This window comes from Ailuropoda melanoleuca, chromosome 1, assembly GCF_002007445.2.
Source record: "Ailuropoda melanoleuca isolate Jingjing chromosome 1, ASM200744v2, whole genome shotgun sequence".
Taxonomy (NCBI): Eukaryota; Metazoa; Chordata; class Mammalia; order Carnivora; family Ursidae; genus Ailuropoda; species Ailuropoda melanoleuca.
In genome coordinates, this window is record NC_048218.1 from 10,646,470 (window position 1) to 10,673,116 (window position 26,647).

Below are 26,647 nucleotides of genomic sequence, written 5' to 3' on the forward strand. Positions count from 1 at the left end.
CAGAGGAGTGGGCCGGAGCGCAGGGACACCATCCTGGAAGACGGGCTCTCCCGGGAGGTTTGATGTGACCACGGCTGGCCTCCTCACTCCTCAGAATAACCCTGCACGCTCCACAAGGCGGGCACCATGACTACAATTTTACAGGCCCCGAAACAAGGGGTCTGAGAGTTCATCTGCCCAAGGAAACCGCCTAGAACAAGTTAGAAGTTGCTGGAACCTGGACAAAAACTTAGGACATTTGCCTCCTGGTTCCACGTTCTTTCCATCGGGGGCAGGACTGGCTGGAACCTCCAGGGGGTCAAGCACAGGGCTGCCCGGGGCACAAGCTTGCCTGCTGTGTGACTTCAACAAGTCACTCGCCCTCTCTGAGCCTGGCTTCCCCAGCTGGAACAGCACTCCGGGCCTGGCCATGACCGAGCTCAAGGGAGGGGCTTCTGCTTCCCTGACAGGACGCGGGGAGGGTGGAATGAGGGGACAGCGGGAAGGTATGGGGGGCACTGCGGCAGCACTTTCCCTCGGGCCTCGGGAACGTCGACACACCTCCCCCCTCCCCACCCCCCACTGATGGCCCCCCAAGAAGAGGAGGGGTGTATTTTCAACAGAAAACTCTTGTGTCTATTTTGAAACAACTAGGTCCTCAGCACGTGTAGCACGGGGCTTAACCAGCCCCCTTGCCGCAGGTGATAGGACAGCCCCCCTCCAAGGCCAGGGGGCTGAGCCCAGCACTTGGTATGGCCAGGCACGTGTCATCTAAAGACCCCCCAGTAATCACCATATGCAGGAGGTATGCTTATCATCCCCATTTCACAGATGAGGATACTGAGGCCCAGAGACTGCAAGTGACTCGCCCAAAGACACAGCCAGCAGGGCAAGAGCAGGTGTGTGCCCAAGCGTGTGACCCATAGCTACACTCAAAATCTGCCACAGCACTGTGCTCAAGGAGGAGGATGGAAATACTTTCTCAAAGCACCCCTGGGGGTCATCGCTGAGTATTTGCTTTCCAGAACATAGAGGAAGCAGATGTTGTATTTTTACTTCACCTCCACCTCTCTGTCCATCCCCCAACTGCTCCTGAACACACACTCAGGAAAGTGGAGACCTGAAATTACTTTATAAGAACAAGGCTCACATTTAGGAAAGAGCCCCTTCCTAGTTACATGAAAGTAGAGCTCGGGAACGGATGCCAACTCCCCCGGGCTGCGCTGCACTCTTGGGCCTGGCAGAGGATGGCCGGTCCTCCCTGCTGGCTGGATCCCTGTGGACCTACTGTGCATTCTTAGCAAGTCAGGTTCCAAAGTATGGCCTGCTGGGCCCAGATCTGGAGGGTTCTTTTTAGAACGGGAAGGGGCCTTTGTGAGGACATAATCTAATACCCTCACTTGACAGCTGGGAACACAGAGGCTCAAAGAGGTAGGGCGAGGAGCTGGGTTCCAAACCCAGGTCTCCTGACTCCCGGCCCACACCTCCTCCCTGGCCTTGTGGCCACCTCTGGACACTGAAGTGGGAATAGAATATCAACAGCTCCAGGCCAGCTTCTCGGAGTGTGAACATGAGGAAATGCTGGCCATGGGGGGCAAATGCTCCAACTGTTTTCCATCCTCGGGAGCCAAGAATGTCCCAAGAGAACAATGTGCACCCCAAGGTCTGCAGGTGGGCAAGTGGGGAGCTGGCCCGGGCCCCTGAGAGGGAGCCAGGACCGGGAGCCCCCCCCACCCTGGAAACTCTAGACCCACAGTGACAGCAGGAACTTGGCGATGGACTGGGGGGTGTTTCCACGATGACAGACTGGGGGTGTTTCTGGAAAGCATCGGGGCAACAAGGAGCCGTGGTGCTTGTGAGTAGAAATGAGCAGAAGAGGCAGAAGAAAGAAACATAGGGCGGCATGCACGGAGGACATGCGGACCAAGCCACACAGAGGTGCTAGTGTGTGAGAGCCAGGGTTGGGGGCGGGGAGCAAGGCTGGGGTTAGGGGCGAGAGGCTTACTTCAGTAGTTTGATATTACACATAATCAGCTCCTTCCAGTTAACAAAAACCATAGCACCCTCTTTCTCTGTCAGCAGCTCAGACTCCATCAGGGGTTTCTGAAAGATCTACAGGTGCAGAAAACGAAGCGGTTCAGAAAGCAAACAGTTAGCTCACAACTCAAACACAATGCACGCAGCTCTGTTCCGAGCACGGAAGGGCCGGCGGGTGGCTGTGCCTTTGCGGGCCGCCCACCTTCCCGCAGCTTCTGCAGCAAACTACCCCTCCTCCGCCTGAGCCGCAGGGCCGGGGGGTCCCCATCAGGTCTTCCCTGTTTGACGAGGGAGGCCAAGCTGAACTCTAGAGGATGGGCCCTAACTCCAGCAGGACAAAGCCAAGAGGCCTGGGCAAAGTCACGCATACTCTTCCCTCCCCATGGTGGGGGGTGGACACAGCCGGGAAAAGTGGGGGCTTCAAGATGCACGTGGGTTGGGGCGCCTGGGTGGCTCAGTCGTGAAGCGTCTGCCTTCGGCTCAGGTCATGATCCCAGGGTCCTGGGATTGAGCCCCGCATACTCAGCAAGGAGCCTCCTTCTCCCTTTCCTTCTACCTGCTGCTCCCCCTACTTGTGCTCGCTCTCTGTCAAATAAATAAATAAAATCTTAAAAAAAAAAAAAAAAGATGCACTGTGGGTGTGGGTGGCTCCTTCACACTCGCCTGCAGCATCTGCTGCCTAGACAAGCCTCGGGCATCCCGAGGGGAGCAGCTACAGGCAGCCGGCCCTCCAACAGGGAGCCTGGTGGGGGCTTCTGGCACTCTGCCTGGGCTGGGCTGGGCATAGGGACAGGCTGTGGGAAAGAAAGGAGCCTGCCCAGGCTCCAAGCTCTGTGTGGTTGGGTGACTCAGGGTAAATCACAGCTCTCCGCCCAGCCCACTGTGCGGAGACCCGGCCTCAAAGGGGTCATTATCTACCACCGGAGGCAGGGTGTGCTTCTGAAGGTTCTTTAGAGATGGCACAGCCTATCATCAACATAAACGTGGCCGGGCTCACACTGTTCCCTGGGAGCCCTATTCTTCGTGAGCTCCTAAGCCGACATTGAACCTGGCATATGCTGACCGCTGCATAGAAGTGCCCCATCTAAGGGGGCAACACTCAAATCCTGGACCTCTGAGATTGTACATTTAGTGACAGTCAAGCATCTTGAGGAAGGGGCACCTTTTTTGAGTGAGTGCTAACACTTCCTAGGCATGAATGGTGGCCTCCTGGACCCGTAACCTATCCTGCCTTCTGTACTCATTCAACTTGAGGCAGTTGAGCGGTGACTGTCCTGGGTGTAAAGACTGTCCAAGGAGATGGTTGCACAGCTGTTAGGTGGTGCGAGGTGGGGCGGGGAAGGAGTTTCAAAACTATCACAGTACTTTTTGAACTGTAGAGTGACCCTGACATCCCGCTCTGTAAACCCCTGTCTGCCAATACGGCAGCTTCCCATGAGTATGGGCAAAAGGCTTCCTGGAAAGCAGGGGTTCCCAACTCTGCATCTCCCCATCCTTCTAGACCGAGTGGCCCAGGCCTTTTGATAGCTACTTGGGAGGAGAGACCAAATGAGGTGTCATCCAGGACAAGGGGGTGCAAGGGGACCTGCAAGGAAACATCTTCATCCTCAGCAACAGATTTTCCTCAGCGATAATACGGACCACTAGGAATAATTTGAGATATCGGCCAGATTGGTGGCCATTTTCAGATGGCAACCCTGAGGGCCGGGAGACCATGGAACCTGCTCTATGGCATCAACTAGTTGGTGGCTGAGCCACTGCTTCTCTGAGTAGTCTAGACTCTCAATCCCTGCCCATGTGTCTCCTTCCATACACCTCCTCTCGGACTCATTCATCCCTTGGCATGAGCCATCTCTGTCCCTCTATAGGGATGATTCAGAGGGCCACGGACGAGAGTCCAGCCATCTTCTCTTGGGTATGAATCTCCCACATGATTTATCATCCAGATGCTCCCCACACGTCAGAAAATTTCTCAGGCTGAGAATCAGGGTGCTGTCCTCCTTCACAGAGTCCCTCATGCTCTCCACCCTCTGTCCGTGCCCCCTGGCACCCCCAGCACCCACCACTGCCGTTACCTCTGTGACCAGCTGGAGGTCATTGACGTAGTTCTCCTCTGTGACAATGAGTTCATGGATGTATCCTTGTCGCTTTCTCTCGGTTGGGGTCAACATATCCAAGAGGTGTAAGTCTGAACACCCTGGAAAACACAACCAGTGGGATGTTTCAGTCCAAGTCTAGGGAGGACCATACAGCTTCGCAGTAAAGAGCCCCAGGGGCTCGTGCCTGATGGCCCCTGTGGTCTCACTCTAGCTGGGCAGTGGTAGGGGTTGAACTGTGTCCCCTAAAAATACACATGCAAGTCCTTACCCTCGGTACCTGTGAATGTGACCTTATTTGGAAATAGGGTTTCTGCAGATATAATCAAATTAGGATGAAGTCATACTCAATTAGGGTGGGCCCTAATCCAATATGACTGGTGTCCTTATAAGAAGATATCCAGGGGCACCTGGGTGGCTCAGTCAGTTAAGCGTCTGACTGCTGGTTTCGGCTCATGTCATGATCTCAGGGTGGTGAGATCGAGCCCCACCTCAGCCTCTGTGCTCAGCGCAGAATCTGCTTAAGATTCTCTCTCCCTCTCCTTCTGCCCCTCCTCCTGCTTGCTCTCTTTCTCTCCAAAATAAAATAAAATCTTTAAAAAAGAAGAAGAAGACATAACAGAGACAGACAGAAAGAAGGCCATGTGGCGACATAGGCAAGGACTGGGGTGAAGCAGCTACCAGCCAAGGAACATCAAGGGTGCTAGCAGCCATCAGAAGCTATGAGAAATGCATGGGAAAAAATCGCCCCTAAATCCTCCCAAGGAACAGGGCTCTGCCAGCACCTTGATTTTGGACTTCTCTCCAAAACTGAGAACATAAATTTCCGTTGTTGTAAGCCACCCAGTTTGTGGCCACTTGTTACAGCAGCCCCAGCAAACTCATACAGGCGGCAGGCTCCTACTTCCTCCAAACTGCTAAAATAACATCGAGAGAACACTAAGCAGCAATTGGCCGATATGTCCTGGGGGCTGACACCATGCCAGGCACTGTCCAAGGAGCTGCGCTTAAGGCTCACAGAGATACTATAATCATCACCATTTTACAGACAGGTTGACTCACCCAAGAGGCCTCATACGGGCAGGGGCGGGAGCCAAGAGTCGAACCCAACACTTTGACACCAGAAACTGGGCTGTACCCCAGAAACTGCTACTGTTGGGGCCAAGCTATAGGAGGGCCTCAGGTTGGTGGAGGTTGGATTTTGGAGAATGAAGTGGCTGTGCTGAGGCTCCTCAGGGGCTTGGGGACAGGGCGGGTAGGTGTGGAGTGCATTCGGACAGCGCCTCGCAAACTCTGAGCCAGCCTGCGGCCCTGCACCTGTAGGGCTGAGCATCAAGCCTGCAGACACACAGGGAGACCCCTCCAGCGGCAGGCAGATGGGCACCACTGTGGCCCCAGGTGCCCGAGGGAATGGGCTCTGCTGACCCTACAGGGGGCACACACAGGAGATGGGCCTGCCCTTGCCTTTGTTCACGTAGCTGGTCATTTCGGGTTTTGTTTGCATCTAATGTTCTCAGGTTATCAGCAGAAGCTGCTTCATGACATAGGCACACTGGGATGAAGGGTGGGAAGCTCCGTTCTCGGGGGCACCCCTCATACAGGCCTGGACACCCCTGTTCCAGGCCAGTAGGCTCTCCTCTCCTTTTTATGAGGGGTTCTTCGTGTAATCACAAAAAAACAGATTTGTCAAATAGACTGAGAGGTGGGCCGGACATGAGAGGGAGTGAGAGCACGGAGTCCCATTCACTTGCTGTTCCCATACCATCTCCCCACAAGGGGGCGCAATGGAGCACAATGTGAAAACCCGGCCGCCCGTGGTTCTGAGTCCCCACACCAGCCCGAGAAGCAGGCGGCACCAGGGACCTCGTTAGAAACCAAATCACCAGGCCCTTGCGGAATGGACGACCTGGAGTTGGGGCCCTGGAATCCGACGCAGCAAGCTCTCCAGATGATTTTTTTAGGCAAACTAAAACTTGGGAATCTTGCTCTAGACTGTCAGGGGTTTCTCAGAGTTTCCATCTCCCCCCTCAGTACTTATTTGGGCTCATGACCCAGTCAATATGCTGGAAGCTTCTGCAAATAGAATGATCCCTCTGGGGCGAATGATATCACTGACTTCTTAGCAAAGGTTTTACTGTGCCAGAGATTAACTCCAAGTCTGGGTGCTTCCACAGCTCAGTCTTGTCCCCTCCTCTGGCTGAAGGCCCTTTCTAGAATGCCGCAGCTTCTCTTCCTGGAACAGGACAATTCCAGGATGGGCAGGCAGATGGATGCTGGGAAAGCAGCAGGGATGAGCCATCCTTACGTTAATACCCTCTACTCCCATCCGTCTAAGACCTCCCTGAAAGCCACCACAGCATGGCCAAGCTGTCATTCCAGGGGGCCACGAGCAGAGCATCGCCACTGGGCAGGTCTGCAAATGAATCTGGAGCCTGGACCCTCTGCTCAGCCCCCCGCCCGGCCCAGATGTTCTTTGTGGCTTGGGGCGTTGGCTGTGCTTTATTAAAACAACTGCTTCAACCATGAACTCTCGGGAAGGAAGCAAGTCCTGATAGCCCACTCTGTTCCCTGCGGCCAGCCTCTGCCCAGCCACCATGCGGGCTTCGGCTTCTAGGAAGCAGCGTGATGCCGCCAATGTCTTTGGCTTTCATGAGCAAAGCCACCTGGGAACCACTCTTCAGTTCAGGAGGGAACATCTCCTGCGTGCCCTGTTCTCACCCAACCTTTCCGTGAGTGAGTCAAGGAGCCCAGGGGTGAGGCCATTTCTCGTTACAGGGCAGAAAGCCGTCCTTGCATGGTGGGGACTTGGTTGAGCTCTCGGGGAGCAGAGTCTCCCCTTGAATTTTCAGGACATTCCTTTCTGCAGGGATATTCGAATATTGTTTAGAGCTGCAGTTCTAAGACTCATCCCACAAACCCTGGGTAGCGCGGTTTGCCAGGATACAAACATCAGGCTTGCAGTGGACCCCGGCTGGCCCAGTCTTCTGAACATCCCCTTAGGTCACAGCTTCCCTTGGAAGATGTCATGGATGCTGTACACTCTGAGCCCAGAAAACCCATGTGTACGACACACACAACATACACACACATTTGGCAGACAATTTTATAAGGTTCACAGGCCCTCCTGAAGCTCGTTCGGGAACCTCATTCATTCATTCGACAAATATTGACTGAGGTCCTATGGTGAGTTGGGCACTAGCTGGTGAGTGCTGAGGATTCGCCATGGAAGAGGAGCAAAGCCTGCGCTCCAGTGCACACAGCTGAGAACCTTGGGGTCCTCGGCGGGGGGTGGTACTACTCCCCACAGGCTGAAGGTGGGACACCCCTCCCACGCAGCAGGCTGAGAGTGGTACTGACGCCCCTCACAGGCTGAAGGTGGTACTGACTCCCACCAAGTTGAGGCTCGGACCACATTCACCCCCACCCCCAGGCTGAGAGTGCCATTCTTGGTTGTCCTAAGGACACTGGAGGGGATGGCTGGGATTGGGTGGAGCTGGACCAGGGCTGCTAGACGCCCTGCAACATACAGGACAGGGAATTGCCTGCCCCGATGGCAAGAGCCCCCTACTGAGAAACACTGGCGTTACCGGAAACTGACAACCAGACCAGGGCTACCTGCCGCAGCGACGGTGGTGCGAGGGACCAGCAGGCACATTTAGAATCACTGAGGAATTGGAAACGAGGATCCAGGAAGAAACATAACAGGAAACAGCTTGCTTTGGATTTCAGAAGTTCTCCTGAGTCTTCGAGTTTTACGTGGTCTGGTTTTGAAGAAGATCAGAACCAAGCAACGGCAACAGCAGGGCTAGGGCAGACTGAGGCCGTTGGTCCAAGAATCCCAGGTGGTGGGGCCAGTTTGGGGTGCACTGGAGGTCTGTTGCACGTGGGAGGGTGGGGGGCAAGAGGAGACCGCATGGCTTCCTACTCTGGGCAGCCCCGGCCTTCTGGTCCATCCACCCGGCAGACCCATGTCAGACCCGATGGAGCCCAGAGAAGCTGTGTGACTCTGGGCTGCTTGTCCCAACAAATGCCATCCCACGCCATCCACCTACCAGCCTGCCTGGAGACCAGAGGAGGGCTCAGTTGGCCTCTCCAGACCCCAGCACGCAATGAAAAGCAAAGATTTTGTGGGGAGATTTGTCTCACCACTGTAAGCCAACAATGTTGGTTTTGAATCGTCTTTTTAGCTACTGAACTGACCCGTACGATGCTATTTTAAAAATTCTTGCGGGTGGATGCCAGACCAAGAGAACCATTACAGACCTGAAACAGGAGCTTTGAACTAAAAAATATCCTTTCTTTGAAAATTTAATATTTAGAAACACAAACGAGTTTAAAAACTCCATTATTCAGAGCGGGGTAAATGGAAAAGACATTTCAAATAAAGGAGTTTTCTTTAAGGGTGGAGGGATATGGTCCTTCTCTCCTTTGGGAACCAGGATAAACATGGTTTGCTGGCTCCCTTTCCCGGTGAAAAATGAGAGGATAAAGTACAGCAAATAACTTTTCATGGACATCTTGGCATGATGAAGGGATTCTTATAACTAACTATAATCCACTCACAGCTGAAATAATATTGCAAGTGACTCCAGGCAGCTAAAAATGATTCCCAATTAAAGCCCACATAGAATTCCAAATCCATGTGCTGTCCCTTGTAATTTTGTGTAGTTAGACACATTTACCAAATGGAGAGAGCCGTGATACCCACTTGGAAGGATTTGAGTCTGGGGCACTGGAGAGAATATGGGAAAGTCTTCCCCAGAAAAGCATGGTCTAAATAAATTGCTTTATTACAAAAGTAATACATAAACACGGGCTTCATGGAAACAGTTCAAAGGATACAGAAATACTCAGGGTACAACCTGAGAATCACCCCTCTCCACACCCCCAACCATTCTACTTCCTTTCCCAACAAGGTCCCTAATTTTAAAAAGCCAAACCAGCCCCCACTTCAAGCTGGCCACTGAGCAAAGCAAATAAGCAGGCTTTGCTCCTATTATGAACAGGCCAAGATATACTATAAGATGGTCAATAAATATTTATTAAGTTCCTATGAAGTCCAAGAGACACAGAAATGAGCAAGATTATGTCCTTGTCCTCAAGGAAACTCACAGCCCGGATGGAGGATCGACATGAAAATTAAAGTTAAGATAGCAGGCAACGGAGCCCAGGCCTGTAGGCTGCGAGGATGCTGGAGTCCATAGGACTCAGAGAAGTAGACGCTCTTCGCTCCTCACCCCGAGTGAGGAAGGCTCCTGGAGGAGGGGGTGGGGGGAGGGTCTGTATCAGGGAGGATGGGGCCGTTATTTTGGGGGTGTCGGGCCAGCACTCCAGGTAAACGCAGAGACACTTGGGAGATAAGGTGGGAAGTGGAAAGTAGGAAAGGTGAGAATTGGGAAGGGGATGAGGTGATGGGAAGAGGGAAGGGATAGGTGGAATGAGGGATACAGACAAGGTGGGAAGGGGGAAGGGGATAAGGTGGGGGGTGGGAAGGGGATAGGTGGGAAGCACATTACATTACATAGGTCATGATGCCAGAGGGACCGTGTGAGAAATCTGGGTACCACTCAGCAATACGGAAACTCAGGCAATGGTTTTTCATCTTTAAGGGTAAGGCTATACCAATGTCTCTGGGGACATCCCACCCAAATCCTCTGGCTAAGTGGCCCCGCTCCCCAGGATACACATTGGAGCTGGAGCTCCCAACTCTCCCGAAGGCTTCTCCAGGCTTGGCCTGAATGTAGGACACGGGAACCTCATGAGCCTGGTGTCTCCTGCCAGGTGAGCCCGCACCCCCCAAGGCTACACTGGATTTTCCTGGGAAAATGAAGCTACTTGGGCTGCCTTCAACCCGCTGGACAGAATGGCACACGTGGGATGGCTCGTCATATAGGAAAGGCCACAGCGGATGTGCCATAAGGGAGGTCTCTCTGGTCAGAGCACATAGTCGCGCACCTGCAGCTGATGTCTGACCACCCCCCATCCCCACCCCACTCTCTCAGTTGTGAACTTGTCTGTTCCCGCCGTGCGGCTCTGCCTGGAGCTGGGACTTGGTGATGAATGAGGCGAGCGGGGTCCTTGTCCTCGGGGAGCCTTGGTCTACTGGAGGCTTGGCTTCCCATCCAGATGCTGGCTCTTCCGAAGTACGGCTTCCTTGCAGAGGCACCACTGCAAGCTGCCAGCCCCTGAGACCTCAGAGTGGAAGTCCCTGAGGCTGGATTTTCATGGGGGTCTAGAGTAGCTGGGGGGGGGCATGGAGACCTGTAGGGGGAGGTAAGGGAGGGCCCATGATGGCACCAAAGCCCAGGCCGCCCTGTCCAGCCTGTCCTGGGGACTCAGCAGCTCCCTCTGGGGCTTTCCACTCAGCCACACCAGGTAGTAACCCAGGAGCTTCAAAAGTCCCAACGTGGCTTCCAGATAAAGCATTCTCCCAAGAAGGGGGCTCCAGTCTACGTGGGCTGCCAGGTAGTTTCGTGACAACTAGGAATTGGCAAAAATCAAATTACTCTCAGGGTTCAGTTCTTTCATAATTTGCCGTTGATAAGAATATTGGTAACTTTGTCACGAAAGGCATAACACTCACAGCTTTCTAGCGGATGCCGGAATCCCTCGCGCGGTGCCAGAGGCCCTGTGGTACGCGCTTGTTAGCTCCTTCCTGGCCCCGGTTCTATTAGCACCTTTGTAGTCCCTCCTTCCTGAGCTCCTGCTTTCTTTTTTTCTTTTTTGTTTGGTTTTGTCCTGGCTTTTTTTAGATTTTACTTTTTTTTTTTTTAAAGATTTTATTTATTTATTCAACAGAGACAGAGACAGCCAGCGAGAGAGGGAACACAAGCAGGGGGAGTGGGAGAGGAAGAAGCAGGCTCATAGCAGAGGAGCCTGACGTGGGGCTCGATCCCGCAACGCCGGGATCACGCCCTGAGCCAAAGGCAGACGCTTAACCGCTGTGCCACTCAGGCGTCCCTTTAGATTTTACTTTTAAGTAATCTCCACGCCCACATGGGGGGCTCGAACTCACAACCCTGAGGTCAAGAGTCACATGCTCCACTGGCTGAGCCGGCCACCCACCCCCTGAGCTCCCGCTTTCAATGTGTGCTATCCTGCAGCATCTCAGGTATCCTTAGCAGCGGCCATAAACAGATCCTTTGGGTACACAAGGCAAACTGGGGCGTTAGAAGAACAGACACATTTTTATTGGAATGTGAGGAAGTAGTTTGGACGAGAGGGACCAGGGAATATGTTCCAAAGGAGCGGGAATTTGACTTGGACTCCATCAGGCACATGTCAGGGTGGGAAGAAGTCGTGAGGGAGCCAAGCAGAGGGAGTGGGCCGAGGAAAGGGGAGGCAGAGCAGAGTGCCTGGAGCCCCAGACCCAGGGGAGGGAGGGGGGAGCAGAGGCGGGGGTAACAGGGAGGAAGAAAAGTCACGCTGAATGCTCCCATGGGCCCCACGCTTCCAAGTACTGCATGTGCGGGAACTCACAAGTCCTCACCAACAATCCTGTGTGGTAGGGCCTCCTGTTAGTCTTCCATTGAACAGACAGGGCAACTGAGGCACAGAGAAGTAACTTGCCAAAGCCTTGGCTAAACAGCAGCAGGGGGAGTCCTACCCTGGACTTACTGCTCTGGGCCACCATGCCTCCTGCCTTGCTGGGAAGGTGACGTACTCGTCAGCTAGAGCCGCTGTAACAACGTTCCAGGGACTGGGAGGCTCAGACGAGAGAAATGGAGTGTCACAGCTCCGGAGGCAGCAAGTCCAAGATCAAGGCGCCCGCAGGGCTGGTTTCTTCTGAGGCCTCTCTCCTTTCGCGGGCACATGGCCATCTTCTCCTCACGTGGCCTTTCCGCAGTACACAGTTGTCCCCTGGTGACTCTCAGGGTCCAAATCTCCTCTTCTCAGTAAGGACATCAGTCAGATTGGAGTGGGGCCTACCCTAAGAGCCTCACCTTACCTTGATGACCTCACGAAGGGTCCATCTCCAAATACAGTCGTATTCTGGGGTCCTGGGGGTAAGGGGCTTCACCATGTCAATCTGGGGGTGGGGGACGCAGTTGAGCCCACGTGGGGAAGTACCGTCAAGGAGTCTGACCACCAGCACGAGACGTGGACACTTTGGTCTTTGGCAGCAGAGCCGGGAGAGGCCTGAGCTGTTTCGGAAGGATCACGGCGGCAGCTGCGCGGAGTGGGGGTGTGGGGCTCTGGCCCCGGAGTCTGGCCGCACAGGGAATCACCTGAGTGCCTTTTATCAACCTAGTGCCCCCGCGGGACCCCGGACCAATCAGACCCGCCTGGCCAGGCGCGGCCTGGCCGTCTGTGATCCGTGAAGCTTCCAGACAGCTCCGACGTGCCACCCAGAGCGAGGACGACTGCATCGGAGGGAAGGTAGCCCGGAAATCAAGACAGCTGATGGGAAAAGGGAGCGAGGTTCAGAAACTAGATCTGTCTAGGCTCCCGTAGCGCGAGAGTTGTCACAACGGCTGAGGCGGGTCACTCGAGAAACTCGTCCAAAGGGAAATGATGGCTGTGACCCGGAAAGCCGTCCCTCCGTCCAGGGTCCGGATGCCACCGTGTTCCCGGAGGCCACACTGCCACCACCTGACCCCCCACATTCGGGCCAGAGCTCGGAAGGTCGCTCTGCTCGGTGCCCCTGTTGTGTTGATGGGACAGCGGAGTCCAGAGAGGCACGTGACTTCTGCTAGCAGGAATACAGCCTGCGCTTTCGCTGTCCCGGGCGACGGAGACTCACAAGGAAACCAGCAGCTTCTCAAAGACTGGGCCCAAGGGCGGCCCATCCCGTTCCTCTCCCAGTGCATTCCTGCCACACCTGGCTGTGAGGACGCGCTTGTCCTTGGTGCCCAGGGCTGTCCGGGGCGGGTGGCAGCCAGGCTGGGGTCCAGGTGGCTACGTCTCCTCTGAAAAGGACCCTCGGCTGACCAGTCCCGGGACCCAGCTCTGGAGATCCAGAGGGGCAGGCGGGCTCCTCATCCCAACGGAACTTTCTTCTCGAGGCTCTAAGAGCCCAGTCCCCTGTAGTCTCTCCTAACTTGGCAAACTGACCCCGTGGAACACAAGAGACCACCTGCGCCCGGGACATTTCCTGCTCATTGTCAGCAACTGCATAGATGTGCTCGGGTCCCTGCTTTCCTGGAGCCTCCATTCTAGTGGGGGAGACAGAAAACCAGATACACGCATCAATACATCATAGTTAGGGCGCTTACAAGAACGATGAATGACAATTCTTACGACTAATAAGCTCACGGCCGGGCCTCGGGTCTTCTCGTGGGAATTTATCTTGGAAGCCACGGTGCCTTCCCAAGCAAGGCCTTCCAGGCCGCGCGCAGCCTGGGGACTGAACGCTGATGGGTCCTCTCCTCGAGGCCTCGTTGGGGAGGAAGGTGCGAGCCTGTAGGACAAGGGGCTGGTCCGCCACAGCTCCGGAGCGGCCGCCGTGGGCTTGGCACCCCGGGGGCTACGCAAGTGTGCACGGCAGACCCTGCCCTCTGGTTTGGAAGCTGTGGGGTGGGGGGACGGGGCATCCGCAAAAATAAACTACAAGGGGAGCTACCATCGCTACTCCTTAGTGCTGTTCCTGTGTCGATCTTCGTGGGGCACAGCCTGGTCCCTGGGGAGCTCACAGTCTCGCGTGGGGGGTAAGTATCCATGTGTCTGGGCATCAGCCTCCACGCACTCTGCTTTGCGTGAGAGAAGTAACTAGCAGTTCGGCAAAGGGCTGAGTCGTGGTGAGTCGTGGAGCTGGGCTGGGCGGTGGGGAAGGGAGGAGGGTAGAGGTGGGAGGACAGAGGTGGGGCAGATGGGGAAGGCTGGGGCCCACTTGTGGCTTCAGCGTGACCAAGGACCCTGCAAGGTGGTGATGGAGGGGAGGTGTTAGTTGGGTAAGACGAGACAGGCAGTGTGGGGCGGACAGTTGGGGGTCCATGGACCCAAGCCCTGGGGGAGGGGAGAGATGAGGCTCTGGGAGGTTGAGTCACAGGATCTCTAAGGTGGGGAAAGGCCCTGCGTCCATGCTGTCTGCACACGGCTCACCTCCTCCCCACCACAGACCCAGCATGTGGGGACCGTTGATGAAAGTGGGCATCTCCACCAAGTGGTTTGGAGGTCAGAGGGGGCAGTTTTCAAGAGGGCCACTTGGAAAGCCACTGGACCTCTGTTGGGAGCCATCATGGTTACTCGAAGGTGGCCGAAAGAATGTTAGCTCGGGATGCTAGCAACCAGCTCTGTAAGGGGCTCAGCCCGGGGCTTCATCTCGTCAAGCATCAGCGTCGCCTCCTGCAAACTAGAGGCCCATGTCCCCTGCACCTGCCACACATTCAGGTGATAGAAACCTGGAAGGTGTTTGGACGAGAGCAGCCATCTATGGGTTTTCCATCAGCAACTCAGAGAGGAAGGCGCCGGCCAGGGAAGGCTTCCTTGAGCAAGTGATGACGGAGCTACGCTAAAAATTGAGCAATGGGAAGGGGGCAGATCAGGCAGGGCCTTGCAGCCCAAATACAAGATTTGAGGCATTAGCACCCAAGGACTGGGAACCCCGGGGTGATTGTGAGCAGAGAAGTTCCATTTTTAAAATAGCTCTCTGCCCACAGGGTGGAGAAGAGGCTGGAAGACAGGGAGCCTGGAGCAGGGACCGGTTAGCAGCTTAGTGGTCCTGACAGGAGGGCAGGAGAAACTCAGTCACCCTCAGGGCCTTTGCACCTGCTATTCCTTAAGCTTAAGACACTTTTCTCCCTGACCTTTGCAGACCTCCACCCCCATGTCACTTCTCTAGAGAGGCCTTCCGGGCCACCCCATCTGCCATGGCCCTGGCCCTCAGTCCCGCCCTGGCCCATGCCATCCAGCACTAGCTGAAATGACAGCTATCCATCTGCTGGTGGTTTCCTCTGGCTCCTACGAGCTCCATGAGAGCAGGCACCTTGTCTGCTTGTGTTTCCCTGAGCACAGCCCTGTCACCTGGCTCCATGTTCCTTGGCCTCGACCATCAAGGAGTGGCCAGGAGATGCAGGGCGGCTGAGTCCCTCCTGGTCTCCCAGCAGCTGCTCCGGCCCGACTCAGCAGGGTGGAGGGGAGGGGCAGGGGAGAGAGGGGAAGAGGACGGGCAGGGGTACTTCTGCCCCTTGAGGGTGGGGTGGGGTGAGGGTTCCTACCACGAGGGAAGATGTGACAGCGGAGGGTCGTGCTGACGACTCAGACGTGTGGGATCTCCCCACAGCGGCCTCCGAACAAGGTCATGCCCCACAGGATAGGGGTGTCCTGGCTTCACCTCCTCTGCTGTGGCAGATTATAGGGTTCGAGACGTGCTGGAGGCCTGGCACACGGAGCAGGCGCAGCCCAGACAGAAAGCTCTGGACCCTGAGCGGCCCCTCAGGGCGTCCGCGACGGGGCAGGAGAGAACTAATCTCCCAGTCTTCGAGCGTGCGGGGGGTGGCTGCTCTGGAGACGGCGTTTTGGGGTGGCACCCCCTTGTGACACATGTCCCTTATCCAAGCTGTATGGTTGCTTAAAAACAAACAAACAAAAGGACAAAAGAACGAGCTCCTGGCATGTTTTGGGGCTGAACGTTCCAGTCTTTGCTGGTGAGAGAACACAAGGCCCCAGAAGGCAGTGATGAGAAAGAGAGGATCCAGCGACCCAAGGCATCTGTGATAGGTTTATTGTGAGGCGCTGCATGGGCCTGCCAACACCGTCCACGGACGTGACATTTAGAAGCCTCGCACATTCCATTTGCTCCATCGGCCTCCCCGGCCTCCCTGCCGCCAGCCATGTGAAACACGGGACAGCTTTTCCCGTTTGCCAAGAGTCTGCGGATGAGGCCGTGTGCACGGTGCGTTTAGGGAACGTGAAGAAGGTGTTGATAAAGCTGCTTGCTTCAACACAGGTGGGCCTCCCACTGGTGGAGGAAAGGGGCTTTGATGTGTGCACGAATGAATGAGATGTCCGAAGGTTGTAAGGAAGCCGTCCAATCTTTTCTCTCTGAAACCCCTAATCTGCAAAACCACGTTTTCCGTAACGTCTTCAAATGCACGCAACCCTCCACTGCCTGGATTTCTTGCAGGAAGCCAGTAAAATGGACTCCTTCGTACTCAGGGACCAGATGCAAATGCCTTTTCTCTCCAGTGAGAATGAGCAGAAGGCTACGATCTGTGGGGGGCTTACTGTCTGTCTGGGGCTATGACTGTCCCTCCATACGTACACGAGGAGCCTGAGGCACAGAGGTTAAGTGACTTGCCCACAATCACACAACTAGGAAGGGGCAGAGCTGGGATTTGAACCCATGCTCTGAACCACCACCCTGGATCCCTTCCTAGCATCTCTAAGAGCCCAGGATACAGTTAAGTTGACCCCTCCAGCTCCACTGTCTGCCCACGGAAAAAGAAAATATTCCAAAGTCTTCAGAGAAATGGAAGGAAACATCACAGTGAACTTGTACATAAGCTGTGTTGGTATCTCTGGCGCCATGTTTTTCTGGCAGAGGCCATGAGTGCAAGTGGAGACACTATGGCCACCGCTCTCAGGCTGGCACTAAGGGCGTCTCCGGCAAGGCTGTGTCTTGGGAAAACCCTGCCGGCGGGGTGGGAGGACTAGAAAGGTGGAGGCTGTGCCCTGAGCAGCTGCCACAAAGTGCTGGAATCCAGCACCAGCCCCCACTGCCAGCGGGGAGCGAACCACGTGCGGGAAGAGGAACCTAGTCTCCATCTTTCCACAGTGGCAGCAGTGACACGCGGGGCGGCTGGCTCGGAGGGGCTGCTGTGTTCACGCGGTACAAGCCAGGGAGTCTGGGAGCCGCCTTCGAGAGCGTCACTGTAGCTCGCAGAGCCTCAGGAGGGCCCAGCATTCTCCGAGATCTGGACTTCAAGGGAACAATCCAGGAGAGCGGCTCTGCACGCACGCACGCACACGTGTGCACACACACACACACACACACACCACACACACCATGCGGACAGCTTAAAATAATGACCTGAGGGAGTGTGTTTAGCCCTATTTTGCCCTGATACAGTCTTACAGCTGATCCTCACTTTTTACAAACAAAACCTTTATATGTATTTTTGTGATTCAAGTCCTATCATTTAAAAATGCTGGGGGAGTATTTAATTTAAAGGATCAAACTTTCTCCTGAGAGGTAATGGAATAGCTACACCCCAGGAAACAGTCTGAAAATCTGGTTTTTCATGAGTGGAGTTTCCTTAAAGAAAGGCCCAAGAGCACTCTGGTTGATGTGAAATAGTCACATAAAGCTACCATGAACTTTGACCTTACTATGTTCCCCTATCCCACCAGATCCAAAACATCAGACATTTCGAAGAAGACGCCTTTTTTTTTTTCTTTCCCTGTGCATTTTAGGACTGCTGGCAGTCAATGTAGTTTCCGTAAAAATTCTCTTGGGTACTTTTGGAACTAAAAAGAATGAATAGGATTAACGAATTTTGCTAGAAGAAAAAAATGAATATTCACTCTCGGAAATAATTTTCCACTGGCTAGGAAGCAGGCTGTGATCGGGTAGGCCGGTTCGCAGCCGTCATCTGGGTGGATGCCTCCCCCCACCCCATTTCGGGGGTAGACCTGGCTGGGACGAAGGTCACCATACCCCGGTATCCCAGGTCCTTAGCCACCTTCGTAGACCAGATGAGCAAGACCCCAGGGGCAGCCCCCTTGCAAGGACACCTTTTGGGAAGCTCACAGCTAAAGGGAAGGAAACCACAGATAAACTCTGGTGTTCTTTCTGGGGGTGACGTGGTATACCGAGAACGGAACCCCAGTGCTTTCCTCTTGTTCATTGCTCAACCCACTCATTCAAACAGCATTTCTGAGAACCCAACCCACTCCATGCCAAGGTGATCGTAGAGTGTATTGAACACGAATTGCTGTTTTATGGGTGAGAAACAGGAATACTGCGATTTCCTATGTTTCAATCTACTAGAGGGTTTTCTTAAGCTGGTAATACCACGTTTGTTTTTTTCTTTTTCTTCAGATGGGATCAAAGAAGGCGTAGAGAGCCCAGTTACCATCTGCTATGGGAGTCTGGATCTGCCCGATTCCCTTCCAGAAATAGGGCAGACACCAGTTTCCACTGTATGTGTAATGATGCAGTATTTTTTTTTTTACTTTACAAAGGAATGAATCCTTGCTTTAGATCAGCTTCTCCCGGACACCCTTTCATGCAGAGGCGGTTTGGGCTTTGGCCCATCGGCCACCACTCTGTTCCCGCAGCTCCCGGGGCCCCGCTCTGTGCGGTGCGGAGAGACGGCTAGCCTCAGGAGGGCAACGCAAAACCGCAAAAGGAAGGTGATCTCATTTGCCTCCTTCCTGCCCGTGCCACTGTACCAAAAGTTCATTCACATGACAAATCAACACCAATTATGAAATGAAGTGATTTAAGGACCGGTTATTTTGGTTTAACAAACAACACATACACACACAAAATCTGCCCCCTTTAAACTCCGGGGCCGAAGAAGATCCCCGGCATGACTTTGCTCATTTAATTAAAAGATGCCTTCCCTCTCTTTTATCCAACTTTTGGTTAACCAGATTCTCTGAGAACAGGACTGAAGTACTTTAGACCAAATTGCACGGTTTGGGGAATAGCCAAGAAGAATAAGATCAAGTCTAAAATATAGAACCAAGATTCTGGGATACTTTTTATGCTACAGATACAGAGCACGAACTTATTAAATGATTACATTTACTCAACAGTAGTTACCGAACAAATACGCAATGGCCAGTGGGTGGGACCAGGCTTTCTCAAGCTCGGTACTGGTGACATCTGGGGCCAAATAAGTCTCTGGTGCCGGCGGGGGGGAGGGGGGTGGCACCATGCATCGTAGCACAGTTAACCGCATCCCCAGCCTCCATCCGCTAGATGCCAGCAGCACTCCCCCTGGTTGCAAAGCACTGGGTCGCACGGATATTATCCAATCAAATACAAACTGTATGGTTTGGGTGGGGAAAGAGCAGTGTCTTGGGGAACAACGTGTGTCAGCTTCACAAGGCAGAAGGAAGCCTACAGAATGATCGACGGAGAGGGTCCTGGTAAGAGAGTTCACGGTGTGCGCAGCATTACCCACCTTGACAATGGGTCACTTCCAGCCAAACTCAAAGCTGGAGAAGAAACATTGGCTTATATGGGCGAAGGGGTCCTGGGCAAGAGATGGGGCTCGCTGCCGTGATCCTTGCTCCACGAGTAGGGGGTGGTGGGGGGGGTTGGAGATTTCTCCACCCACCTTCTTGACCTTTGCTTCGAAGTCCTGACATCTGTGCCCAGAACAGCCACTTCTCTTCCCAGCTGCATCTGGCCCCTACTTCTGTTAGGTCTCAACTTAAGTCTCACTTCCTCCCGGAAGGGTTCTCTGCCCGTCCCTGCTGCCACCCTCCCTGCCCCACCTGCTCTGGGTGTCCTGCTCAGGGGTGATTTGCGTCCATTCCTCTGGCAAAGAACTTAGCACCTGACCCCACAAATGTGTACATGGCCTGCAGTAGTTGGGCTTCTCCTTGTTAGAACACAGACTCCAAGAGGACAGGGACCCTGTCTCTACTGAGAACCCAGTAGGGCACCTCCCCCCAAATATTTGCTCAACTGAAGAAGGAAGTCGCTCTTCAACTGAATGGCTGAGGACGGGTAAATGAAGCTCACGATGGGACTCAAGCATGTGGTCATCATCGCAAAGAGTTTCATCGACGTGCACCCTGGTTTATTTCTGCAAAGGCGACGAGACTGGCGTGTGCAAGGCAGAAACGGACGGCGACAGCGATATGGAGGGCGTGAAGGTTCCCATCTCCACCCACATGTTCTGTTGGATGTTCAACAGATCCTGAATACGATCCATGTTTCAGAAAAATGTTTTATGCCCTGAGTCCACTCACGCACCTGTCAATGGATCAATGACACATACTGAAAGCCCGAGGAGACAAGTTAACCACTCCGCTGAGTGGCTGTTCTAGTCTTCAAAACCCGTCTTGTAAGGGGTAATCCTCTACTCCTTGACTGGGGAGGGGTGGGTAGCAAGGTGAGAGGGAGGGCCGTTCAGAGAAGACTGGGTGAGGAGCGGACGGGCTCTGTGTCTCAAAGTCGGCTCTGTGTCTCAAAGCCGAGCGTCCTAAGGGACAGGCGGCCCGCTGGCCCCCTGCTGACATCTAGTCTGCCTGGTCCCCCCATCACCACCGGCAGGTTCCAACATCAAAACACAGAGACATTTCCGTCTAACTTTTATATGAAGAATTTAATTATCTATACACGGAACTAATTCAAAAGGGTGTATTACAGTTGTTAAAGCCGCAGGTTTATATATTTATATATCTTACATTCATATCCATGAAAATACTGAAGGGTGAGGAAACGAGGAGCAGCCCTCACCCCTGCACATGGGACTGGAGGAGGGCCTCACACACTTGCCAGCACAGACAGCTGCTCCCAAGGGAGATGTAAAAACAGAAGGTAACTGCAGGTTACAGAGGCATTAGTGGAAACTGGGAGACTGTGCTCGAGGCTTCCCCTACCCGGTCTCCTGTGCTGTCAGCAAACGGGCACGTTTATTGACAGCTTCCAACTAGTGTTTAAAAAGACACACACGGCTACAACACATCGAACACAAGACACAGACCAGGAGCTCCATTTCGTATTAATCTGCAGAAATCCCACAGTCTAGTTAAAAAATGTAAACATTGGAAATTAATTGCAGGGAGGCTTCTATACATTCTTTCTTGTCAAGAAAATTACTTGTTCGAAATAGGTCATTCCGTGAAAAGGAACGGGAATAAAAACGTCACATGACAGAGACTGAGACAAGATTGTGGGTGTTGTGGATTTTAACAACCTCAACGGTGTCGTCTACTGCTTTTCTGGTATGAAAACACGCCAAGTTAAAAACCCAAAACAGAAAACACCAACTCAACCAGATAAATCTGAGACCAAACAAAAACACAGGTGCTTTCTCATGGGGCTACAGGGTCACTGTGCAAAATCAAATTAATGCCGTATGATTAGAGCATCGTACAAGGTAGTGGCTTTTGCCATGGAAAGAGCGAATTTCTTATGTACAGGATGTATTATTACATGCTCAGCAAGGTACATCTGATAGACACAAACAAGCACAAAACACCTTCTGTTTAATTGGGGTCGTTCTACATGTCTTTAAAAACAGATCTACTGAATTCCTCTGTATGTCTACAGCAGGGGGGAAACCCAAACTACACAATTTAGTTGATAACACTGGACAAAATGAAAAAAAAAAATACATCAAGTCTCAGATTTATGGACATTTGGAACATTTTTTTAATAGCACATGCAGCATTCCTTGATAGTGGGTCTTTTTGCAAAACCGAAATAGCAAAGGAGTAATTTATTGATTTTTATTAAAAGGCTAAAATATATTTTTTTAAAAACACTTTTAAAACTATTGAAAGCACCTGTGCAAAGGTGGGGGGGGCGTCAATTTGAGTCACTAGGAAAGCCACAAAAGGACCCACTACCCTGTGTATTTTTTGTAAGGTTCGCTTCTATCTCTGTAAGTGATAGCTCCACATTGTCATCACATGCGACTAAGGTAAAATGAGGTAAACTGCTCTGCAGTGAGTTCTTCTACTCGGAAGGCAGTAGGTGATCATGCTGGAAGTCACATGATCAAGGCTGCATCTCCCATCATCCCTCTGGGCAGTGATATGGGATAGTGGGTCTCTTTGAGGACTTTCAAGCCTGAGGGGGGGATGGACAACATATGATTCCTAGAAAAAGGAGGAAAACAACACATAAGCAAAACAAAACAATGAGCAAAATTCAAGCTAGGAAAATGAGTCAGGCATGTAAACAGCATGGTGCCAAAATGATTAAAAGAAAAAAAAAAGGAAAAAGTGGGGAGGGGAGGGAGGGGGCATGCTACAGAAGGAATGAAAAAAAAAAGAAAACAAAAACCAAAAAAACAAAACAAAAAAAAACACAAAAAACAACCCCACAAGATAAAATCTTGCATTACAGAAGGTCTTCAAAGAGACTGTCGTGAATGCGGCAATGGTCTGGCTTCCCGCCCTGCAAACATGGCTCAGCAGAATCAGAGCACTGCCGCACGTGTGACCGTGAGAAACCAGAGTGGGGAGGCAGCGCTGCCGCCAGGGCACTTACATTGCTGGCTTGGGTCCGTGTCCGCGGTCAGCTTCACATAGTTGGAGGGGAAGAGCCCCACCTGGCCGTTGACTTCTCCTCTCCACCAGTCGGGGTCATCCTTGTTGAGGACGTTGATGATCTGGCCCTTGCTGAAGGCCAGTTCGTCGTCGTTCTGGGCGCTGTAGTCGTACACGCCGATCACTTGGCACACTGCGGGAGACAGGGCCGGGTGAGGGCCGCGGGGCGCGCACAAGGGGCGGCCTGGGCTCCTTACTGCCGTGCTAGGGTCGCTTTCTCGGGGTGGGACACCATTAAGTGCGTTGGCTCTGATGGGCTTTTGCAAAGCGAGGGCGAGGGCATAAAAACCAAGGCGACAGCAGGATTTCACACTAGGTCTGTAGCTGGTGTGATCCCTTCCTCTTTCTGATGTGTGCGCGTCAGCAGAAAATCTACGATGACGGCTGAACGCTCTCGGAATCGCTTCTGTGTGAGCGGAGGGCCGTGCCCCTGGAATGCTGACTGCACAGGACAGCGGTGTATCCTGGGGACGTGGCCACACGGCTCCGCTTCCTTCCTTCTCCCCTCTCCGCCCCCCTTTTTAAAAAGTGGGAGGTAATTAATCAGCTGATAGCCCCCACCCAAATCCAAATCTTACTGAAAAGTAAAATCAGTATTCTCTTCTGCTGTTATCTTTGTGGCTCACAATTTGGTCTCAAAGGAAGAAATCGCCCTGCTCACGAACGAATTTTCCTCTTCTCACTTTCTCTCAAACCTGTGGGAGGTTAAACTGCTTTCGTTTCCCGGCCCTGGCACACTTTAGATAAGTCCGCACAGGCAGGCTGCACCTCTCATTAATCTTCCTCAACTAAGCTATCTATGGGGTTAGGTTTTTCACTGAAATCCTGAATCACTTTGGCAAATTATTTCTGTGGGTTTCAACCAACCTGATGAAGGGGCTCCCGCCAGGCCCCCCCAAGGGCGAGGAGGTCCGGCTGGCACCGCCCCCTCCGCCCACAGCAGGCTGCAGCGCAGGCAGAGGCCCAGCTGGGGCTGGGAACAGTCCCGCTTTGCCAATCCCTTCATTTCTTGCAAAGACTGCCAAGTTTTAATCGTTATTTCACCGGGGATGTATAGCACAGACACGAACGAAAATTCTGCATTTTCCACAAATGCCACCCAAGAACCGGTGGCTTGAAGCCCTGAGGGCAGATTCCTGCTCCCCTAACCTCGCCCATCTCGAATATTACCCAAGCATCTAATTTGGTCTCCTCAGTCAGAAAATAGCCAACCGGCTCAGCCGCAGCGCCCTCTGTTCTTTCGAGTCCTTTAGGAGAGCGTGGGCAACATCCTGCCCATTCAGCGAAGCCCCCTCTGTTCGCAGGAAATGTCACAGGGAGTTATTTTAGTCTTCAGTGAAGCGCACATTACAACCGACAGACCCCCGTGGCCTCCAGCTCCATCTCCTGACCTATTTAGACCCCGGACATTTATTTTTAGGAGTCCCTTTTTGTCCCCTCACCCCCTAGCCCAAATCCCAATTTAAATAGCTGGAAGGAAATCAAGAGAAAAATCTGGCTTTAATGCCATAGCATTCATGACTCCTTTAGGAAGACAGTTCCAACAAGGGCTCTGTTGTACCCAGAACAGCAAAGCTGCTTAGATACTTGGTCCTTTTGAAAAACATATTCCATATCACATTAGCTGGGGATCGGTCCCCGGCAAGTACAAGAAGTGTTTACAGCAGATGTGAGAACCACTCTAAGACACTCCATGAGAAAACCGAGTGGAAACCCTACAGGGACCCGTGGGCCATTTCCAAGGAGAGCTTGTACGCTGCCTACCTGCTGGGAATGCCGTCGGCTTAGGCGGCTCCGTTGGAGTGATTTTGCTCGTCCCAGGGCTTAAAAGTTTTACGTAATTAGCAGGGAACCAGCCTATCTGGCGCTTCTTCCCACGTGCCTGGTAAGACAATAATGACATCAAAATGCTTAAAGGGTTCATGATCATTCAGGAGACAGTCTGCTTTGCAACAGGGCACTAATACGGGTGTACGTAAAACTGCAAACCATCTGGTACGAACACCAGAACCTCTGAGCTCCTATATTACACACTGGAAACACTGCAGCTAGCGTTCAAGCCTGGGATGTGTTTGCATGGGCTGGACTGTGTGGGTCCCAGGTCGGTGTAACATGGTATGTCTGGCACAGAGCACCCACTCGGGTGGCACCGGCTCTCACGTGTGACTTCCAGGTAACGTAGAGATGACGGCGAATGCCAACATTACATATGGATTTGAGCATAACAGTGACGACGATGGTAATCAAATCCTACTAATAATAGCAGGTGACGTGTCCTGGGTGCTTCTGACGAGTCAGGCCCTGAGCCCCCCATCCCATGTGCATTTATGTGCACAACTGCAGAGGGAGAATACTAGGACTACTCCCATTTCCCAGATAAAGAAAGTGGGGCCCAGAAAAGTCCAGTGACGGTTTCTGGGTTACAAGCCAGTTAGTGGAAGCCAATATTCACACTCGCGCCTGCACTCTTATGGAAAACACGAGATAACACGCACGCAGTACACATGCAACACAGGGGGTCTAAACCTGACATTGTTTTCAAAGGGGCTGAGCTGAGACCTGCGATTCTCTGAGGTGGACGAGTCCAGCTGGGAATCATGGGAAGCGCTATGAGCACCCAACCATGTCAACGGGAACACAGAACTCACACACACACACACACACACACAAACACACAGCAGATCTAGAAGCAAGACTCTGGTCAGAACAGTTGCCTTCGAGGACAGTGGTGGGAGGAAGACTGTTCGCATCTCCCTTGGCTCACTTTTGAATTTTAAACCCTGGGAGTATATTACATATCCCCAAAATAGGAAAATAAAACTAAAAGAAGAGAAGACTTCCTCTACCTTAACTCTGCCCTCCCACCTGCCAGATTACGGAGAAGGAGCCATCTGGGTTACTTTTAGAACATGGATCAAGTTTCCCTTTCCTTGTGGTCTGATAGACTTCATGCCCTTGGCTCAAGGACTAAAGCTTTTATTTTTGCAGTGAATCCGCCCACGACTGCAGCCTCTCACTGGCGAGTCCCCACGTGCTCCTCTATCCAGTAGGCCACCATATGGTTTGCGATGACTTTACAAGGGCAGAACACAGAGCTCACTGACAATTTCTTCGTTTGTGTATCCACAATGAGAGAGCCTCTGGTTAAGGCACCAGAAGCCCGCCCGCGCCTGGCAATTCATCCATTTTCCTGTGGATTGTGAGAACTGTTCAAAACTCTCTTTTGAGCAAGGTGCTAGGAGGGTGAGGACAAAAAAAAAAATATGGTGACCGCCCTCAAAAAGTTGATAGACTGCATGCAGACATAACAAATGTGTGTGAAAAGCTAGTGACATCAACATCAATATTAAACACCAAGAGTGGTGTGGGCATCAGCACCACTACGGCTCAGGGGAAGAAGACGTCACTTCTGGAAGAAGTAGGATGTGGCCAGTTCTGGTGGTGTAGCTGGGGGGGGGGGCGCAGCGGTGGGAGACAACCACTGGGGAGGCATGTTACTCCCAGTGAGGCTCTAGAGTCTGGGGGAGGGCTTGTCAAGCGAGAGCAAATCACCGAATGAAATGAGGCTGGAGCGGAGAGGTCAGCGATGGCTGGTAAGACTAGCAAGCTCGGGGCTGAGAAGGGAAGAGGGGCATCTGTGGGCAGCCCCAGGGGACGCCAGCACGGAAGGACCAATAGGAAGTGGGTCCCAGGACCCCAGAGGTCAGATGCTTGAGCCCGGAAGGTGAATCTGGTCAGCCCCACCAGCAAGCTGCCCAAGACAAGTTCAATCTCTACCCACACTCTAGACTGTGGTGTCCATTCTAGCCAAGACACATTTCTCTAGTCCACTGGCTGGCCCCACGCCCTGCTGGCTCTTTATTTTTTAACGAGCTGCCCCACGTGGCACAATGAGGTACTTACTCTTCAGCTCACTACAGTATCGATCCTCCCTCCTTGACCAAGGTTTGCCTCGACAAACTGGTGAGCTGAGGACATGGACGGACACACACACACACGGGAACTAAGCATGTTGTGACGCACAGACATGGCTCTCACACCACACCGCATAATTAACGGCGGCACGCTCTGCTTCTATAATGCCATGACACGTGAGGACTCTGCAGGTGTCCCCCATCATGACTTCTCCCTCTCCCAACACTCACTCTCAATGCAGGAATCAAGCAAATTTGATTCATCTTTTGTGAATCCTTAGCTCTCACAATTCTGCTACTGGCTGTCCGAAGCTTAGGGAACAAACACACAGGCTCAGATAATGTGGCATCGCTCGCTCTCCAAACGCAGGACTAGGTGGTGTGGGGTTATGTTGTCCTTCGCAATGAAATCACAGCCCTTTGAGATTTCACATGTTCAAA

At 52.9% G+C, this 26,647-nt stretch overlaps 1 protein-coding gene across 13 annotated transcripts in view; it reads right to left on the reverse strand.

Moving 5' to 3' along the window:
* Window positions 1-26,647, reverse strand: part of ITSN1 (intersectin 1) — a 206,032-nt gene that overhangs the window by 23,660 nt on the left and 155,725 nt on the right. For 11 of the 13 annotated variants that reach the window (XM_034655974.1, XM_034655990.1, XM_034655980.1 and 8 more), the window contains 4 exons: window positions 24,057-24,174; window positions 22,234-22,425; window positions 4,092-4,213; window positions 1,985-2,091 (listed from right to left, as the gene is read on the reverse strand). In XM_034655974.1, coding sequence (XP_034511865.1) covers window positions 1,985-2,091; window positions 4,092-4,213; window positions 22,234-22,425; window positions 24,057-24,174 — 539 coding nt within the window. Of the gene's footprint in view, window positions 1-1,984; window positions 2,092-4,091; window positions 4,214-20,323; window positions 21,840-22,233; window positions 22,426-24,056; window positions 24,175-26,647 lie in introns of those variants that run through there. The other 2 variants (XR_004624017.1, XM_034656021.1) reach the window with 2 other exon arrangements.